The 20,596-nt window shown below is 38.9% G+C and overlaps 2 protein-coding genes across 2 annotated transcripts; one reads left to right on the top strand and one right to left on the bottom strand.

Moving 5' to 3' along the window:
* Positions 1-4,076: 4,076 nt before the first annotated feature.
* On the top strand, positions 4,077-4,569 carry LOC118829131 (40S ribosomal protein S15-like). Its single transcript, XM_036736090.1, has one exon. The coding sequence runs from the start codon at positions 4,082-4,084 to the stop codon at positions 4,529-4,531; it is 450 nt and encodes a 149-aa protein (XP_036591985.1). The 5' UTR covers positions 4,077-4,081; the 3' UTR covers positions 4,532-4,569.
* A 9,055-nt stretch (positions 4,570-13,624) lies between these two features.
* Positions 13,625-20,167, bottom strand: KNSTRN (kinetochore localized astrin (SPAG5) binding protein). Its single transcript, XM_036736850.1, has 9 exons — positions 20,109-20,167; positions 19,784-19,878; positions 17,306-17,426; positions 16,542-16,589; positions 16,268-16,373; positions 15,990-16,083; positions 15,096-15,157; positions 14,519-14,593; positions 13,625-13,761 (listed from the first exon to the last, which is right to left on the bottom strand). The coding sequence occupies exons 1-9, from the start codon at positions 20,165-20,167 to the stop codon at positions 13,630-13,632; spliced, it is 792 nt and encodes a 263-aa protein (XP_036592745.1). The 3' UTR covers positions 13,625-13,629.
* Between the last annotated feature and the right edge of the window lie 429 nt (positions 20,168-20,596).

Below are 20,596 nucleotides of genomic sequence, written 5' to 3'. Positions count from 1 at the left end.
ACACTCCAGACACCAGTACTAGCACCCCAACTCAATACCCAGTAAACTGCCAGATCCCTATAGCGTCTAGCTGCCAGCACCTGAGGCCCCAGCACACAAAGCCAGTTACCAGGCCCCTAGCCCCCAGCACAAGAAGCTTGGGACGGTAGCCCCTGTGCTCTAGCAGGAGAGCCCAACTTTAAAAGCCAGGAATTAGGCAAACATCATGAGCAAAAAGCAGAACTGGACATTAACCATAGATTCTTTCTATGGGGACAGGGAAGATCAAAACACAAATTCAGAAGAGGACAACATTGTCAATATACCTACATTTGAAACCTTAAAGGGAAATATGAACTGGTCTCAAGCCCAAAAAGCATTCTTGGAAGAGCTCAAGAAGGATTTTAAAAGTCAAATAAGAGAGGTAAAAGAAAAATTGGGAAAAGAAATGAGAGGTATGCAAGAGAGAGTTAACAGCTTAGGAAAGGAAGGACAAAAATTGACTGTACAAAATAGTTCCCTAAAACATACAATTGGCCAAATGGAAAAGGAGGCACAAAAACTCACTGAAGAGAAGAACTCCTTAAAAAGTAGAATTGGCCAAATGGAAAAGGAGGTACAAAAGCTAACTGAAGAAAACAATTTGTTTAAATTAGAATTGGGCAAGTGGAAGCTAATGAGCTGTGAGACATCAAGAATCAGTCAAACAAATCAAAAGAATGAAAAAAATAGAAGAAAATGTAAAGCATCACACTGGAAAAACAACTGACCTGGAAAATAGATCCAGGAGAGATAATTTAAGAATTATTGGTCCACCTGGAAGTCATGATCAAAAAAAGAGCCTAGAAAGTATCTTTCAAGAAATTATCAAGGAAAACTTCCCTGAGGTCCTAGAACCAGAGGGTAAAATAGTCATTGAAAGAATCCATTGATCACCTCCTGAAAGAGATCCCAAATTGAAAATGCCAAGGACTATTGTAGCCAAATTCCAGAATTATAAGATCAAGGAGAAAATACTGCAAGCAGCCAGAAAGAAACAATCTAAACATCAAGGAACCACAGTCAGGATTATGCAAGACTTTGCAGCTTCTACATTAAAAGATTGGAGGGCTTGGAATATGATATTCCATAAAGCAAAGGAGCTTGAATTACAACCAAGGATCAACTACCCAGCAAAACTGAGCATAGTCTTTCAGGGGAAGAGATGGATATTCAATGAAATAGGGGAATTCCAAATTTTCCTGATGAAAAATCCAGAGTCAAACAGAAAATTTAATCTTCAAATACAAGATTCAAGAGAAGCACAAAAAAGTAAATAGGAAAAGGAAAAAAAGCCACGTTATTCAATATAGTTAAACTGTTTACATCCCTACATGGGAAGATGAAACTTGTAACTCTTGAGAACTGTATCTTTATTATGACATTTAGAAGGGGTATACATAGACAGATGGTATGAATATAAGTTGACTTTGATGTGATGTTAAAAAATATCAGTTAAGGGGTGAAGAAAAAAGATTGTACTGGGAGAAGAGGAAAGGAGGAGGCAGAAAAAGGTAAATTACATCATATGAAATGGTACACAAATCTGTTACAGTAGAGGGAAAGAGGAGGTGAGTATTATTTCAACCTGACTCTCATCAGATTTTATACACACTCAATTGGGTATAAAAATCTATCTTACCCTATAGGAAGTAGGAGAGGAAAAAGGGAAGAAAAAGGAGAGGGAACTGATAGAAGGGAGGGTAGATTGAGGGAGGCAGTAGTCAGAAGCAAAACATAGGTGAAGAAGAAAAGGGAGAAAGGAGAGAGAAAAATATAAATGGGGGGGAGAGTAAGATGGAGAGAAAGGCACAGATAGTAACCATAACTGTGAACATGAATGGAATGAACTCTCCCATAAAACAGAAATGGATAGAAGAATGGATTAAGAACCATAATCCTACAATATTTTGTTTACAAGAAACACATTTGAAGCAGAGGGATACACACAGAGTAAAGGTAAAAGACTGGAGCAGAATATATTATGCTTTAGCTGAAGTAAAAAAAAAGCAGAGGTAGCAATCCTGATCTCAGACAAAGCAAAAGCAAAAACAGATCTAATTAAAAAAGATAAAGAAGGAAACTACATCCTGCTAAAAGGTGCCATAGACAATGAAGTAATATCATTACTAAACATATATGCACCAAGTGGTATAGCATCTAAATTCTTGGGGGGTTACAGGAAGAAATAGATAATAAAACTATACAAGCAGGGGACCTCAAACTCCCCCTCTCTGAACTTGATAAATCTAACCACAAAATAAATAAGAAAGAAGGAGATGAATAGAATTTTAGAAAAGTTAGATATGGTTGACCTCTGGAGAAAACTGAATGAGGATAGAAAGGAATATACCTTTTTCTTAGCAGTATACCTTTTCTTGGCATCTACACAAAAACCTCACAATCCAATGCAGAAAGGCAGAAATATTAAATGCATCTTTTTCATATCATGATGTGATAAAAATTACATGTAATAAAGGGCCACAGAAAGATAGACTAAAAATTCATTTGAAACTAAATAATCTAATCCTAAAGAATGAGTGGGTCAAACAACAAATCATAGAAACAATCATTAACTTTACCCAAGAGAATGACAATAATAAGACAAGATACCAAAACTTATAGGATGCAGTGAAAGTGGTTCTTAGGAGAAATTTTATATCTCTTAGTGCTTACATGAATAAAATAGAGAAAAAAAAGGGCAATGAGTAGGGTATGCAATTAAAAAAGCTAAAAAAAGAACACATTAAAAATCATCAATTAAATACCAAACTAGAAATTCTGAAAACCAAAGGAGAGATTAATAAAATTGAAATTAAGAAAAAAATTGAACTAATAAATAAAACTAAGAGCTGATTTTATGGGAAAAAACCCCAATAGAATAGATAAACCTTTGGTTAATTTGATTAAAAAAAAAAAGAAAGATGAAAACCAAATTACCATCATCAAAAATGAAAAGGGTGAATTCCCACCAAAGAAAAGGAAATAAAAACAATAATTAGGAGCTATTTTGTCCAACTGTATGCCAATAAATTTCATCTTAGTGAAATGGATGAATATTTACAAAAAATATAAATTGCCCAGATTAATGGAAGAAGAAATAAAATACTTAAATAACCCCATTTCAGAAAAAGAAATTGACCAAGCCATCAATGAACTTCCTAAGAAAAAAATCTCCAGGGCTAGATGGATTTACAAGGGAATTCTATCAAATATTTAAAGAACAACTAATTCCAACACTATATAAACTATTTGGGAAAACAGGCGAAGAAGGAATCCTACCAAATTCTTTTTATGATGCAAATATGGTGCTGATACCTAAACCAGGAAGAGTCAAAACAGAGAAAGAAAATTGTAGACCAATTTCGATAATGAATACAGATGCAAAAATTTTAAATAAAATATTAGCAAGGAGACTACAGCAACTTCTCTCGAGGATAATACACTATGACCACGTAGGATTTATACCAGAAATGCAGGGCTGGTTTGATATTAGGAAAACTATCAGCATAATTGACCATATCAATAACAAAACTAACAGAAATCATATGATTATCTCAATAGATGCAGAAAAAGCATTTGACAAAATACAACCCCCATTCCTATTAAAAACACTAGAGAGCAGAGGAATAAATGGAGTCTTCCTTAGAATGATAGGCATTTAACTAAAACCATCAGCAAGTAATATAAATAATAGGGATAAGCTAGAAGCATTTCCAATAAGATCAGGGGTGAAACAAGGATGTCCATTATCACCACTGTTACTCAACATCATACTAGAAATGTTAGCTTTAGCAATAAGAGAAGAAAAAGAAATAAAAGGAATTAGAATAGGCAAAGAAGAAACAAAGTTATCGCTCTTTGCAGATGATATGATGGAATACTTAGAAAATCCTAGAGAATCAACTAAAAAACCACATGAAATAATAAACATCTTTGGCAAAGTTGCAGGATATAAAATAAACCCACATAAATCATCTACATTTCTATATATTAATAACAAAGCCCAACCATGAGAGATAGCAAGAGAAATTCCATTTAAAGTTACTATAGGCTTTTCCTGATGGCAGACAAGATGGCGGAAGTGGAGCAGAAGAAGAAGCGAACCTTCCGGAAGTTCACCTACCGCGGCGTGGACCTGGATCAGCTGCTGGACATGTCCTATGAACAGCTCATGCAGTTGTACAGCGCTCGGCAGCGTCGGCGACTCAACAGGGGTCTGCGGCGCAAACAGCATTCCCTCCTGAAGCGTCTGAGGAAGGCCAAGAAGGAGGCGCCCCCCATGGAAAAGCCAGAGGTAGTGAAGACACACCTTCAAGACATGATCATCCTGCCTGAGATGGTGGGAAGTATGATGGGCGTCTATAACGGGAAGACCTTCAATCAGGTAGAAATTAAGCCTGAGATGATCGGCCACTACCTGGGTGAATTCTCTATCACCTACAAGCCTGTGAAACATGGCCGGCCGGGTATTGGAGCCACTCACTCCTCACGTTTCATCCCTCTCAAGTAACCCGGATCCTAACAATAAAAACACAAAGGTTCTTAAAAAAAAAAATAAAAAATAAAAAAATAAATAAATAAAGTTACTATAGACAATATAAAATATTTGGGAGTCTACCTGCCAAAATGAACCCAGGAACTATATGAACACAGTTACAAAACACTTTCCACACAAATAAAGTCAGATCTAAATAGTTGGAAAAATAGCAGTTGCTCATGGATAATATAATCAGCTAATATAATAAAAATGACAATTCTATTTAAATTAATTTACTTATTCAGTGCCATACCAAACTACCAAAAATATTTTATAGAGCTAGGAAAAATACTAACAAAATTCATCTGGAAGAACAAAAGGTCCAGAATATCAAGGGAATTAATGAAAAGAAATGCAAGGGAAGGTGGCCTAGCTATATCAGATCTTAAATTGTATTATAAAGCAACAATCATCAAAACTACTTGGTACTGGCTCAAAAATAGAATGATGGATCAGTGGAATAGGTTAGGTACACAAGACATAGTAGTCAATGACTATAGTAATCTACTGTTCTATAAACTCAAAGACTCCAGCTTCTGGGATAAGAACTCACTATTTAACAAAAACTGCTGGGAAAACTGGAAGAAAGTATAGCAGAAACTAGGTATAGACTAACATCTTACACCCTATACCAAGAAAAAGTCAAAATGAGTACACAATTTAGATATAAAGGCTAATACTATGAGTAAATGAGGAGAGCAAGGAATAGTTTTTACCTGTCAGATTTATGGAGAGTGGAAGAATTTATGACCAAACAAGAGGTAGAGAATAATATGAAATGCGAAATGGAAAATTTTGATTCCATTAAATTGAGAAGTTTTTTGTACAAACAAAGCCAATGCAATCAACATTAGAAGGGAAGAAGAAAGCTGGAAAATAATTTTTACAACCAGTATCTCAGATTAAGGCCTCATTTCTAAAATCAGAACTGAATCTAATTTATACAATTGTATATATGAATTTATAATAAATTTATTATAAATAAAGAAAATATTATAATTTATAAATATATATGTAAAATATATAAGAATACAAGTCATTCCCAAATTGATAAATGGTCAAAGGATATGGACAAGCAATTTTCAGATGAAGAAATTAAAATTAAAGACTATAGAGTCATATGAAAAATTGCTCTAAATAACTATTGATTAGAAAAATGCAAATCAAAACAACTCTGAGGTACCATGTCACACCTATCAGATTGGCTAACATGACAAAACAAGAAAATGATAAATGTTGGTGATGTGGGAAAATTGGATCACTAATGCATTGTTGGTGGAGTTGTGAACTGATCCAACCGTTCTGGAGAGCAATTGGGAACTATACCTAAAGTGTTATGAAACTGTGCATACCCTTTTACCCAGCAATACTACTTCTAGGTCTGTATCTCAAAGAGATCATAAAAATGGGAAAAGGACCTACATGTACAAAAATATTTATAGGAGCTCTTTTTGTGGTGGCCAAGAATTGGAAGTTACGGGGATACCCATCAACTGGGGAAATAGCTGAAAAAGTTGTGGTATATGAATATAATGGAATACTATTGTTCCATAAGAAATGATGAGCAGACAGACTTCAGAAAAACCTGGAAAAGCTTACGTGAACTGATACTGAGTGAAGTGAGCAGAACCAGGAGAACACTGTACATAGTAACAGCAACATTGTGCGATGACTAACTTTGATAGACTTAGCTCTTCTCAGCAATGCAAGCATCCAAGACAACTCCATGCTATCCACATCCAGAGAAAGAACTTGGAGCCTGAATGCAGATCGAAGCATACTATTTGCTCTCTGTCTTTTTTTTTTTTTTTTGTTGTTTGTTTCTTCTTTCTCGTAGTTTCTCCCATTGGTTCTAATTCTTCTTTATAGTGTGACTAATGTGAAAATATGTTTAATATGAATGTATATGTAGAGCATATATCAGATTGCATGCTGTCTTGGGGAAAGGGGAGGGGAGGGAAGCGAAGAGGAGAAAATTTAGAACTTAAAATCTTATGGAAGTAAATGTTAAAGACTAAAACTAAAAAAAAAAAAGGAACTCAGAAAAATCTATCTTTTCTGTCTACCTGTCTACCTGTTTTCTCTATTCTTAATTTGTAATTTTTGTTATCAGTCCTGAAATGAAGGAAGAGCATAATGACATGTGAGAGGGAAAAATACCTCTCTGGGTGACCTCTGAGAATAGAGGCCCCAATTCAGCCTGAGGATAGAATCTGAATCATTCCCCCCTCCCCCAAAAAAAGGAATCAAAAATTTAGATTTGGCATCTAAAAAGATTAGTGGTCCTATTGTTGTACCAGAAGTGAGCGAGACACACCACAGAGTATAAGTTTTAAGTGGAGAATTTATTAGCCGGCGGCCATTGGGATACTGCAACCACAAATCAATGGCCATGTGTTGGGGTGACAGCTTGGCTTATATAGGATATGTGGGGGTACAGGGTGGGGGAACAGGAACAAAGGTCCTGACTGATCAAAAGATTCAGTCAGGGTACTAGTGGGATAATCTCATTTACATTCCTTGGTGGAGTCACGGAGCACCAGGGATATCTGCTAGAAAGGGTCTGCCAGGTTATCCTTCAGTGGGATGGTCCTATCTATTGACATTCCTTGGTGGAGTCATGGAGTCCCAGGGGGTTTTCTAAATGCCAAAGATATCTGAGTCCATTCTTTCTGGGGGTGCTTGTCAGTAGCTAGGGGTTCCTCAGGGGTTCCTAATTTTCCTTGTATTACACTATGTCACATGGAATATATATACTAATGAAAATTCTAGTTTGCAATGGCCAAAAGATGGAAATTCTGACAAATTTATCTATTGTAAGGGTTTTTGGAATGTCTCCATTCTAGGCAGGACTATTGGAATCGTTGGGGAAAAAAGAGCAAGGGTGTTTATTGTTACCTTGTTACCTTAAGAGTGAAATTTTGTGTTTTATGGAATGTTAAGTTTATTCTGTTAGTTGTATGTATTCTGTGCCTAAATCCAGCTGACTTTTCCTATGGCCTCATCAGCCAAAGGAAAAGGGTGAAAAAAAAAAGAGTGAAAAATTTTCTGCTCAAGTTTTAAAACTTTCAAAAGATAATAGTTTCATCTCTGTATTTCTAATTCTGGCTAAATTAGGAGTTCAGAGAGAAATATAGATCAAAGAGAAAGAGATCCTTTCCCTTTTTTGCAGAAATTTATGGCAAAATATGGCAACTGGCAGTATGACAAATTAATTAAAGACTGAAGTTTCAATATATGTATTTCCAAATTATGATGGGATTGTCATTTTAATGTTTTATATATGTTGAAATAGCTTAATGGGTTCTGAGGGGCACAGGTACTTAGGGTTAAAAATAGAGACTTTGGAATTTACATACAAACAACATCCAAACATCTCTCACTCTCTCCCTTCTCCGGAGAGTGAAAAGGGAAGGTGATTTACCCAGTTAGAGAACGCTCAGTCCTAAACTGAATTAAAGTCTAGAAGTTTTTCTAGTAATAATTCCAAAAGTAAATGGTGTTATGGTAATTAGGATGGGACTTTTTTTTTTTTACTGTTTTCTCTTTTGGACTGCTGAGGTAATCAAGTACCTTTGATGACTCTTGCCTTTCAAATGTAATGGCAAGCAAAGTAGGACTTTTTGCTGTTTTTTGTTTGAGTTCTTCTTAACACTGAGGTAACCAAGTGCCCCAGGGCCCTGAGACATGTGTATAAGATCTGAGGGGGAACACTCATTTAAAGAGTGTTGGTGATGAGACTCTGGGTAGCCATTGAAAGACCCCTCCCCACCACTTTGAAAACCCAGATGGTGGTGCTTTTCACTCTGGTAACTATGCATGTATTGCTATGATCAGACAAAAGCCTGTTTGTTGATCTGTTTATATTTTCTGTTTGTAATTTGCTTGTATACTCTCTGAAGTTCAGGGTACTGACTTTTCCCCCTGAACTAAGTGAATAATATATGTATGTTTAATTAAAGTAAAATTGTTATCCCCTTAAAGTTGCTTTCCTTAGAAAAGCAGATCAAAGGACCCATGGTAACTGCCCTTCTGTGTGCTCTTGTTCTTTCACCTCCACAGCAGCTGCTAGCAATGTTGTTGTTACAAATAGGAAAACACTTTTGCCTTTTGAAGTTTCAGAGCCTTATAGGGTGCTCCAGCCCTGCCTAGTTCATGTATGAACAATTCTCCAACTCAGAGACTTAAGTCAAATTTAGAAAAATTAAAAAATTTTTGAAAATGGACAGTTGTGATCTTCTGTGAATGATTTGGCAGAATTGAATTGCCTAGGTAAATTAGAAGCAAGGTCGCCTTGAAATTAAAATAGACCATGTACTTACAAGCTCTTAAGAAATCAAATCGGAAGTGTTTTACTTGGAAAAACAAGAAAAGCTTTTGCAATAAATTTTAGTTGTAGAAGAAAACTAGTTGTGAAGTTGACTTAGGATATGATTGGGAAATAAACATGTGAATGATTGACAAAGTAGAAGTGAAGGAAAGTATAATGCTGAATCAGTATAGAGCTACAAAGAGACCTTTAATCAAAGACCAAAGGGTGAAAGTGAAAGACAGTTAAAGGAGGTTTGAAATTGCAATGATGCTGTGTAGATGTCAAACAGTTAGAGGGCACTATTAAGTAAGAGCTTTTTCCAAAACGGCAGAAATATAGACCTAGTAATTTTCATCCAAGTTGGGACAATAGAAAGTCCTCATCTTTGTCAATTATCAAAATTCCTAGTATAAGCCAAAAGAAAAACCCAGAAGTTAGTAGAATATTTGCAGAAAGTTTAAAGAAGTTTTGGATCTCATTGAAAGAGGAGGCTGTGAACTTTGTAAGTGGAATACTTATTTCTTTCTCAGGAAGTTAGTAAGTTTTAAGGTTTTTCAAGATTTCTAAGCTTCATTTTATAAATGTTTTTATTCTTATGGATGTGTAAAGTAGCTGGAATAATGTAGCAATATTTGAAATTTGCCTTGGTTTTCCCAGTTGTAAAATGGGGATAATAATACCACCTGCCTTGCAGAGTTATTGTGAGGATCGGGGGCCATCTCTAGTCATTTCGATCTATGGCTACTGGACCCAGATGGCTCCAGAGGAAGTGAGGCTGGTGAATTTGCACAGCCCTCCCTCACTTAAATCCAATTCACTTGCATGTCATGGCATCACCTTCCTGATGTCATGGCCCTCTTCGAGAAGGAAGGACAAACTGTGAGTAATCTGAACTATCCCACTGGGGACCCAACTGGCCAGTTCCAACTGGGCAGCTGAGCTCCTGCCTCTCCTTTCTCCTCCTCTCCCCTCCCCTTCCATTTTTCCTCTCCTTCTGTCCACATGGGGTATTATGTGCTTACCTGCCTGCATCTGCCTAAAGGAATGTAAATTTTCATGGCTAAAATCTGACAAGATATCTTGGGATTTACTGGCTACATTTCTTCCTTAAAGACTATGCCTTAAACCTGGGGGCCATCTCCAGTCGTCCTGATCTATATCTTGCCACTGGACCCAGATGGCTCCAGAGGAGAACGTGAGGCTGGTGACCTTGTACAGCCCTCCCTCGCTTAAATTCAATTCACTTGCAAGTCATGGCATCAACTTCCTGATGTCATGGTTCTCTTCAAGAGAACTTCTAAAAATGTGATTAACAGTGCCTAGTATGTGGTAGACTTATTCTCTTTCCTTCCCCTACTCTGAATGTAACAGGATAGAATGCCAAAAATTTATAGAAGAATGAAACAGTTTATGTAGCTGACCTGATTCATTCAACTGCATTAATGTCATTTGACTGGTAATGAGTTTTATGTTTTAAATTCATATTTTACGTTAGTATTATGCCCCAGTTTTTTGCATTCTTGCATCTTTGTATAGAAGAGCTGTTGAATTGTGGGATGATTCCTAGAGTGTGATGTACTTACAAATGCATCTTTAGGAAATTAGTTCTTTATGATCTGAATGCTGTGATTTTATAACTTGAGGCAGAATGCCTTCTGGTTAAAGACTGTTTTAAGAATTCAAATGTTGGGGGCAGGGAAGGAGAAAAAAAAAAGGAAAAAGTACACAGCAGAGAACAGAAGAAAACCTAGAAGGAAGCAAAGAAAAGCTGGGTAGCTTTGAAAACAACGTATAGTATGTATTACATAAGTTTTCTTGAAATGAAAATTTCTTGTTTTATATCGAATCTGCTCATGTTCTGCTGTGTACAGGGAAATGTTTTTTCCTTTCTCGTTTGTTTGAGTTTAAAATGAAAAAAAAAATTATACACACACACACAAATTCAAAATGTGTACATTCAAAGTCTCATTGTCATCGAGAAGCTTTGTGAGACCTTGTCAGTGCCTCTTGCACTCTAGTAAGCTCATAAGCTTTCAACAACTCTGTGAAAGAAGTTACTGGGAAGGGTATATAAATGGGAGTCTATTAAATTCTTCCCTGAGACTAGAGAAAATTTGGTTTTTAAGAAGGAACTAAAATCTCTTCCTCTATTCTGATAAACATACTCTTGGCCTAAGGGGAAGGCTTAAAAGTTTGCTTGTCTGGTATGGATTTGATTGATGGTATGGTAAGATTTATGTTGTAAACTGTGTCTACTGATTATTGTGAAATCTATGGAAGCTCATTGGATAAAATTACAACACAACTATGTCTCTGAGTCAACTCGGGATCACCAAAGTTTAAAAGATGCCTCCTTTTGTGTTTGTGTGCAGTTCATTAAATTCTCTAAGCCAAATGCTGGCAAGTCTTTTTGGGTTTTGAGTGAACTCATACATTCACTTTATATGTAAAATTCCAGAATGTTATTTTCTTAATTTCTAATGATTGATTTTTTTTTTGCATTAGGATATGTTAAACTGGAAAACTGAAAGCTTTTAGATCTTATTAATTTCAAGGATGAAGGGCTTTTTTTTTTCACTAAGTCTGATTATATGTTTACTGTTTATTATCTCTTAGAGTATCCTAATGTTTTTGGAAGGTTTAAGACCTGGTTTGTTCAAACTGCCTTTTATTTCTTCCCACATTTATTCAAGTACAATTGATTCTTCTTGATTGATGCTTGCTATTTAGTATTTAAGACAATGTTCTAGATTTTGTATGATTTGTTCTCTGTTTTTGCTCCATCTCCACTATAACCCTCTGGACTAAGCTTCCTATTTTGCTGTGCAGACAACTGACTTACTGTATTGTGAACCTATATATCTCCCCAGAGATATAGTCCCTGATCACTAATGCCTAATGTCTCCACCTGTTTGTACTTTGCTAAGGAAAGTGAGAATGGAGCCCAAGAAAGAAAGCATTGAGTCATGGGAATTATTTTAGATGAAACTGTCCGCTATGGGAGTGTGTGACTCAGAGGGAGGGAGATCATAAGCAGGAGAAAAGTTTGGAACATGGAATAGTTGAGGATGAATGGAGATAGGAAAGAAATACCAAAAAAGAGAGGACAGGAAGCACTAACAAATTTTTCTATCTTGAAATGTTGCATTCCCTTCCTCTCTGAGATCAGACAGGTAAAAACCTCTTCTATTTGAAAAAGGAGACCAAGGTTCTCAGCTGCCTTGGGTACTGTCCTGGACGATTTGGGATAGGTGTGGGAAACCTGAGTTGACTTATTTAGTATAGATGCATGACTCCTTTGCTTCTTGAGGGACCTTCAACGTGCTGCCACTGGGTCTAAGGGTGGGTTTTGGATGGGGACAGCAATGCTTACACACATATGGCTTAGAAGAATGTTGGTGGCAAGTGACAACAGCCCTGGGCAAGAGAAGGAAATACTACCTCCTACTGAACTGGTCACAGAGGCTTACAACAAATATTGAAAATAATTCTTGTTTAGATTAATAGTCTATTGATGGCTCCAGGAAAAATAGCCAGAGACCAGTAAGATCAATTCTGTGTAGAGGGACAAGTTAGGTTTTTAAAAGATTCTTTTTATTTCTTAATGTTAGAGCTGCACCTTATGAAGGACCTTCTCCTGAAGTGTCCCAGCCCAACCCTAAGTCCGCCTTAGAATGCACCAACCTGGAGGTGGAGGGTGGAGTGCTTGACTACCCTGTCTCTTGCTCAGGTCCTATGAGGAAATCCCATTCCCAAGGGTCTGGGCGTAGCTCCTCCAAATCTCCAGGCTGTTACACCACTTTGATTTACAATCCTTCTGGCACGGTGGAAGACCACCAGATCTTACCATCTGGCCTGACACGGAGCCCTAAGGACCTTTCCATCAGCCCTGAACTCTTTAATATATATTGTTTCTCTCAAGTAGAATGTGAGCTCTTTGATTTTCCATTTATATACTCAGTATGTAGCATGGTGCTTGGCACACACATAGTGTTTAATAAATCCTTTTCCATTCTATTTCAGTCCAAAAATATTTATTTATAGAAGTATTTTAGCTTAATAAAACAAAAACAAACACACAGTAGGTGATTTGGACCAACATGATCACAGTAATGCATTTGTTTGAAGTCCACTATTCTATTCAGTTATTTCAGGAAGATGTTAATTATTCATCTGTACACCTTCTCTCCTCATTTAGGAAATCTATGTTGACCCATTTCAGGTTTAGAAATTTGGCTGGGAACAGAAAGGAAGCAGCATAAAGCAGAGTTCATGCCATAAGATATGCCTAAATCCCAACTAGGGAAATCTAACAAAAAAAAAAATATGGCTCCAATTGGGTTATGACAGCATGGGACTCAGCATTTCTTTCCTTTTAGTTCACTCTACAGTTCTTTAACATTTCAAATTTCCAGTTCCCAATCTGAGAATGATCCTTCTTCTTGGTCCTGTTAACTCGTTTCAATTTCTGATCCTGCCCTTGAGCTGCATTGCTACTTAGTAACTACAGCAAGGCAGCCCAAGGGTCCAGCTTTCCTCCTTGGATTTTAAGGCTATCCACCAACAAAGATTCACTTATCTGGTTGCTTGGCCATAAGGCTTATAAGGGAGGAATGCCCCTCAATACAAATCTGGATTATTCTAACTTTGTTTCTGAAGATATTTTAGTTGGGAGAGTAAGGGAAGTCTTCTTCTAGGAAAACTTAAGAAAATGTCTTTATAGTTTGACCTTAGCTGAAGGAATGAACCCCCTTTCTTCTCAAAGTGATAGTAATTGTTCCATTTGCTCAAGGGTGGCTGTGAAATCATCTCTTTTGTTGTCAAATGCTGCCCGTTTTTCTAGGAAACCAGCTCTTTCCTCTTCTTCCATCTTCAACTTAACTTTCAATGCCTACAAAGAAAGAGCCATTAGAAAAAAATTTCACTTGACTCACTGGAAAATATGGCAGACAAATTTATAAATTATCATTCTGTTCCACTACGGGAGACACAAAGTGGCAGTTAGCAAATTATATGCTGTTGTACTCTACATAAACAATGTGTACTCTACCATCTACAGAACATGTTTTTTTATGTCTTTTTGTGTTTGATCACCTGTGTTCTAGAGTAGGGCTGTCCAAAATGCGCCCGCAGTGTGATTTATGCGGCCTGCCTACAAGCACAGAAATTTACATAAATGCTTTAGTAAATGAAGTTGAGCTACGGCAGAGGCAGAGCTCTCACTAAAATGACAAATCAAAATATTGTCTATTGTTTCCATAAAAACTTAAGGTTGGACAGCCCTGTTCTAGAGAGTCGGCACAGAGGTAATCTAGATGGTTAAACTCTTAAGACCAAACTACACAGAACACAAAACAAGGTAAATTCAGTGTAGCATCTACTGTAATACCGGAGGGTATCCCATGAACGCTCCAGAGTCTTAGGCTTCTCGCTATAAGACCTCTTCCTTGCAAAATTCAGATGCTTTTTTATGTTCAAGCTTCAAAGCAGAGGGTTTAAATGCACTGCCAAAAGATCTTCTTTGGTCAACATAATGAGCCACATACAACCAACCTCTCATCCCACGGTCGTTGGGATAGAACCTTGGACACATGGCCCTGGGATAAGAGAAACGCAGGGAGCTCAAAACCTCAAGACAACACGCTTACCTGTAACTCCTCCATCTGCTTTGTAGCAGTCTGGTTAAAGAGCTTCAGTTCATCTTTCAGACTCTCCACGAGCAACTAAAATAAAATAAGATGGAGGGCAACGTTTGTATCAGAAACTGAATACTTACCCACTCTAGTCAAATAGGGACAATACTATTAAAAGCTATTTTACTCCAAGTAGAATTTGGAAAGGCTTCCAAGCTGAATAATTACCATCTTCCTTCAGGGAAGAAGCGAGGAGAGAACCCCAACACTAACTAGGCTGGTCCTTTGCATCATATAGTTCATCCCCAGTATGGAGAATTTTAGTAAGGGACCTGAATGAAGAAACTAGATCATAGGACTTACTCACTGATAAGAAACCAGTAAATAGCCGCCACCTGATTTTAAAGAGAAATTATTTTGGACTAGACACCAGTGTTCGCTTCCATTAACACGGATAATCCAAGATCAATTTATACTCAAGTTTAACATTGTGCAAGCCCACTCCATTGAACTATTTGGACTATGATCAATACGTAGTATAGAAAATGGTCTTCTTTACTTGCTTCCCACCCATCTAATCCCAGCCCCTCACCATGGACTCCATTTGACATTTCATTGTTTCTTGCCGGTTTTCCAGGATCTGTCTGCCTGTAACTGATAAACATGTCCCCAGTGAGCTGACTGACATAGAAGTTCCTGTTCCTTTATCCTCCCCCTCACCCAAACCCACCCCCCTAATACATTGAGCTCCTACTACGTAGGAGATACTACGTAGATACTTTGGGGGATGCAAAGTATAAAATACATTTCAGTTGAGAAGAAAAAACATAGCAGATCAGTAAACATATTTTGAGCATTTTCTATTTACATGACATACAAAAAGTATATGCTATAGGGTAAGTACCAAGTACAGGCAATCAATCCTACTAAGAATTTGGAGGAAATAAGGATATCCTTCTTATCACTATAACCAACAGGTATTAGCTATCTAGGCAATGAGGTAGTGCAGTGGATAGAGTACTGGACCTGGAATCAGGAAGACTTGAGTTCAAGGTCTGCCTCAGATAGTTACTAGGTGTGTGACCCTGGGCAAGTCATATAATCTGCCTGCCTCAGTTTCCTCATCTGAAAAATGGAGATAATAATAGCACCTGTCTCCCAGGGTTGTTGTGATGATAAAATAGGAATATCTGTGGACTACTTTGCACATCTTAAAGCACGATGTAAATGATTTATGTATGTCGAAGCAGCGCAGCAAAGCTAAAGCTGCTAAAACCCCATTGGCCCAGCCTCCCTTCTCCTCTTTTCTCCCCCAACACATACTCTGGATCTTTGATAGCAATAACTTTGTTGGAACCTTGACAGCCAGCTGTCAAAGAGCTAATTATGAGAATTATGACAATGTGGGGCCCAACTCTTTCAAAGTTAGAGCTACTGAGGAAATTCTGCAACCTTTCATAGAAAGGTCTAGGCATAGGCCTCTCACCTGGGTTGATATTGCCACGCTCCAAAATTGCCAAGTAGCTATCCTGAGATTTCTCCAGCAACTCCACCTTTTGAGTCAGCACCTTCAACTCTCCCTGCGAGATCACAAACAGTTTCAAATCAGTCCAGCCTACCACGGCCTCTATGATTTCTCCTTTTTGGGTAGGTGAGGCACAAGTCTGACCTCCTCCATCTCTGCTCTGAGTAACTTTGTGTCTTTGGGCCACTTGAAGGGTCATCCCTTAGAATAATTTTTGTTCCACAAGACTGGCTTCCTACCTGGCTTTCATTCAGCTTCAGGTACAACTGCTTGTTAACTGCCTCTAACAGCTGGTTCTTCTCTTTGAGCTCTTCCTCAGCTTTCTGTCGATCTAATGGTTTGTAGCTGCAATGATAATTTGAATCTAGATTATACTTTCTTTTTTTTAAAAAAGCTAAAAACACTTTCCAGTTGGTAGAGATGACAGCACTGCTCAAGCAGTACTTTGTGACATTACAATAAAAGGACACCAAATTTGAAAAGAAAAGCAGTTTCATTTGCCCCAAGATTCACCTCTTTTTAATGTTCTTCTTCACAGCAGGATCCACAGTTCTCATCTGCCTAGACAGTGAACAATACAGAAAAAAAAACAAAACACAGTGAACACCCTGAATGTCATTCGCATTGAGAATCATTGACTGGTAAAGATGCAAGGGACCTTGGCAACCACCTAACTCTTCCTTACTACGAATATAATGGAAACAAGCATAGAGACCCTCACAGTCTGTAGGGAAGATTGGGGATTACAAGCCATACCAGTGTCATTAAAGGGACTTTCTCTGAGGTGCTCCAAACATTTCTAATCATCTCCAAATCTCAGGGCTAAAGTAAAGCCTCGTTTATTTCAGCTCAGACTATTAGAAGGCCTTTGTTAATAACAACTCTGGATTTCCTACTATAAAGGGAAATGGGCTAACAAAAAAACCCCACCCCCCTGCAATAAGATGAGTTTAACTTCAAAGTCATGACTCCATTCAAACAAATGTGGCTTACTAATTGGTTTGTTTCCAGTTCCATTTATACTATACTATATCTGCTTTTCGGTAAGGACTCGTAAAAGGTTGTGAGGAGAAAGGAAAGGAAAGCTTCAAAATACCTTCTGTTATAGACTTCAATTTGTCTTTTCCAGAATAGACCATCTAAGGGGGTTGGGAGACTGACTAAGGAATTGTATGCTGCTCAATGAAAACCTCCTTTTCAGTTTGGGGTCACCTCGAGTCAGTTCTAACAAAATTATCCATTTGAGTACAATCGTCTATTTCTATCTATATTCTGACCTCTGCTTGGTGGTTTTGTACAATTCGTTCTCTAGACCTGTTGAGCTGAGAGCCTTGTAGAGTTCTGCTTCTTTGCACCTCTGGGGTATCTGACTCTTAGAAGCAGCCCGAGAATGTGTCTCTGTGAAAGAAAAATTAAGAGGGTAAAACCCAACCAACATGACCCAATTCTAACCCAAATCATCATGGTCAGTGTTTTAATTCAAATTGCCACATCCTAATCTAGTCAACTTCATTCTAGGAAGAGCAGCTTTGAGTCACTAAATTTTAACGTCCTTGGGGTAAAAAGGCCATGTCTAAGTAACTACCTAAAATAGTACATGGGCTCTGTGAGTGCTCATCTGTGGATCTCCAAGACTGGAAGAGATAGAGGATATAAATGTAACTTGGTGGTTAATATATGCAAAAGGAATAAGATAAAAAAAGAAATGGAGATAGGAAGGGGGAGAATACAGGCTTAAACTCTCTAAACACACAATAATTATATCTCACAACTTGCTGGGACTATTTAATGGGTCTTGGCCACTTTATTTCATTAATTTAAAAAAAATTTATTAATATAATTTTTTTTAACAAATTAGTCTTTTTAAAGCAAAGACTTTTTTATTCTTTTATTTTCAGTTTCAAATTTTCTCCTTCTCCCTACCTACTCCCCCTCTCCAATCCATTGAGAATGCCAAAGGAAAAACAAAGACCCATTACAAATATACAGTTATGTAAAACAAATTTCCACATCAACCTTGTTCTAAAAAAGCAAGAAAAAGAAAGAAGGAAAAATATGCTTCAATCTGCACTGAGCCAATAGATAATCTTTCTGGAGGCAGATAGCATTTTTGGTGGTGAGTCTTTGGAATTGTGGTGGGTTGTTGTGTTGATCGGAACTACTAAGTCTCTCAAAGTTGATTATCTTCACAATGTTACTGTTACTGTATAGATTATTCTCCTGGTTTTGCTCAGTTCGCTTTACATCAGCTCATACAAGTCTGGATGTTAGAGGTGGGATTTGAACTTTTCTAGTCACAGGATCACTATCCCAATTCAAGCTCAATCTTTCACCTGCACTGTAACATTGTTATAGAGACTCACTGGTCTCCCAGTATCCAGTCTCTCCTCTTCAAGCTCCTTAGTCTGTAATTTGAAGGCTCTTCTTTCTTCCATTTTTCAAAATGAGGACAACTGCTGCCTCCAGTTCTACAGCACCTCTCCCAGTCTCCAAAATTTTTCAAAGATTATCTACATCAGTTTAGCAATCACCTCCACCAATTTTTTCAAGTACTGATTGTAGGAGTAGTCCAGGCCTAGGGACTCGAGGGCAGCCAGAGGCTTTCAAATGCCTTACTCATCTTCAATTTCAACTCCATATTAGCCAGGTTCTGTCCCATCCATATTTGTCCAGGTAGGGAGGTGCCACTCTTCTGGATTTATCCTCCGATACTTACTTTCTCTTGCACCTTTAACATATATATTTTAAAAGTCCAAGACAGTAGGTTCTCAGTGTATTCACAATGGCTCCCCTCCTTTTTCTAGCATTCTGCAAAGCACTGTGCTAAGGGCTAGAAGTATGAAGACAAAAAGAAAAACTGTCCTTGCTCTCCAGACACATACTTGGGTGGGGAAGAGGGGAAGAAGAGAACAAGTTATGAAGAGCTTTGCATGCCAAAGAGGATTTCATATTTGATCCTAGAAGTGATAGGAGTTAATGGTGTTTACTGAGTAATCAGTGACATTATGTTTCCCACCTTTAGGAAGAGCACTTTGCTAGCTTAGTGGTGGGTGGTTAAACCACAGCAGGGAGATCAACCAGTGTGCTACGGCAATAATCCAGGTTTAAGGAGAGGGGGGCCTGCACCAGGCTGGTGGCAGAGTCAGAGGGCAGAAGGGGGCATGTGCAAGAGAAGTTAAGAAGGTATTGGCCACAGATTGGATGTGGGGGTGGAGTTCAGTTTTGGACATGCTGAGTTTAAGCTGTTCACAGAACAACCAGTCAGAAATGTCAAGAAGGGGCTGTTGGTGGTGTGAGAGTGCAGCTCAGCATAAGTGGATCTGGAGATGGTAACTGAATCCAAGACAGCTAATAAGATCACCTTTCCTAATTCCTCTAGTTATTAAATTAATATTTTTTATTTTGCAAGACCCGAGTTCAAATGTGACCTCAGACACTTTCCAGCTGTGTGATCCTGGGCAAGTCACTTAACCCTGTTTACCTCAGTTTCCTCACCTGTGAAATGGAGATAATGACGGGGTGGTTGTGAGGATCAAATGAGGTGATTTCGTAGAGAGCTTAGCACAGTACCTGGCATAAATTAGGTGCCATTAACATATTAGCGATTATCGTTTACCCGTGTATCGCCGCCACCCCCCACCCCATTAGAGCGCCTTTTCCTTTGCATTATCCGAGGTCTACCACAAGACCTAGAGCCCGTAAATAGCGGGGATTTCCTTCCCGGTGTCGGTATCCCCAGGGCCTCCAGGACTCACCTGCAGGCTGACCTCCGCCCAACGCCGCCGACGGGGCCGAGCCGGCGAACGCAGACCGGGCAGTGCTGGCTCTCGAAGTGCGGCCGAGCTGGGCCCTGGAGTGAACGGGGCTCCATTGGAAGAGGCTCTGGGCTCGCGCCCACGTTCCCGGGGCCCCGGGCCAGCCGGGGCGGGGGGGAGGAGCGGGGCCAGCTCCCCTTCGCGGATGGTCCCCGGGACCTCTCCGGAGGAGACCCACCCTCCTTGGGACTCAGCCTGCCTCCCACCGTCACCGCGCCTCCCACCCAGACTCCGGACCCCAGCTTCCATCCCACCCGTCTCTCACCCCGGACGCTCAACTGCCGAGGCCGGGTCCCCCGTCCCCAGTCTGGACCCGATCTCCATCATCACTACTGAGACTCCAGCACAGAAACTGCCAGCTGCACGCGCCGCCGTTATTTCAAACAGAAACTTCCGGTGAAAGGGGGGCGGGGCGGGCTGTGGGTCCAGGCGGCAGCCATAGTGTACGAAGGGAATCTATGGGACCGAGAGCGCTGGGAGACGCCATGTTGTACGGCTGGCCCGGTCTCGAGAACGTTGGGGCTTGGGAAAGGCTGGGGTGGAGACCGTTGGACCAGACAACCCCATGTAGATTTATAGCTGGAGAAGGCCCTGGGGCGCGGGCATGGCGACCTTTAGAAACCACTTGGTTGTAATGACTTTCAATATTTTAGGGTTGCAGATTTCCATCTGGAAGGCCGTCAAAGACCTTCTAATCTAAGTCCCTCACTTTACTGATGAAGATACTGTGGCACTGAGAGGTTAGTTGATTTT

The sequence above is a fragment of the Trichosurus vulpecula genome, chromosome 8 (genome assembly GCF_011100635.1).
Source record: "Trichosurus vulpecula isolate mTriVul1 chromosome 8, mTriVul1.pri, whole genome shotgun sequence".
In the NCBI taxonomy this organism is placed as follows: domain Eukaryota; kingdom Metazoa; phylum Chordata; class Mammalia; order Diprotodontia; family Phalangeridae; genus Trichosurus; species Trichosurus vulpecula.
The sequence above is the reverse complement of the archived record's forward strand: the minus strand, read 5'-3'. Positions and strand labels throughout refer to the sequence as shown.

Coding starts and splice junctions, on each gene's coding strand:
- KNSTRN (XM_036736850.1), bottom strand. CDS start 20,167: ATGGAGATCGGGTCCAGACTGGGGACGGGGGACCCGGCCTCGGCAGTT. Junction 17,427..19,783: donor GGGCGGAGGTCAGCCTGCAG/GTGAGTCCTGGA, acceptor TTTCTTTCACAG/AGACACATTCTCGGGCTGCT. Junction 16,590..17,305: donor TACAAAACCACCAAGCAGAG/GTCAGAATATAG, acceptor TTCACTGTCTAG/GCAGATGAGAACTGTGGATC.
- LOC118829131 (XM_036736090.1), top strand. CDS start 4,082: ATGGCAGACAAGATGGCGGAAGTGGAGCAGAAGAAGAAGCGAACCTTC.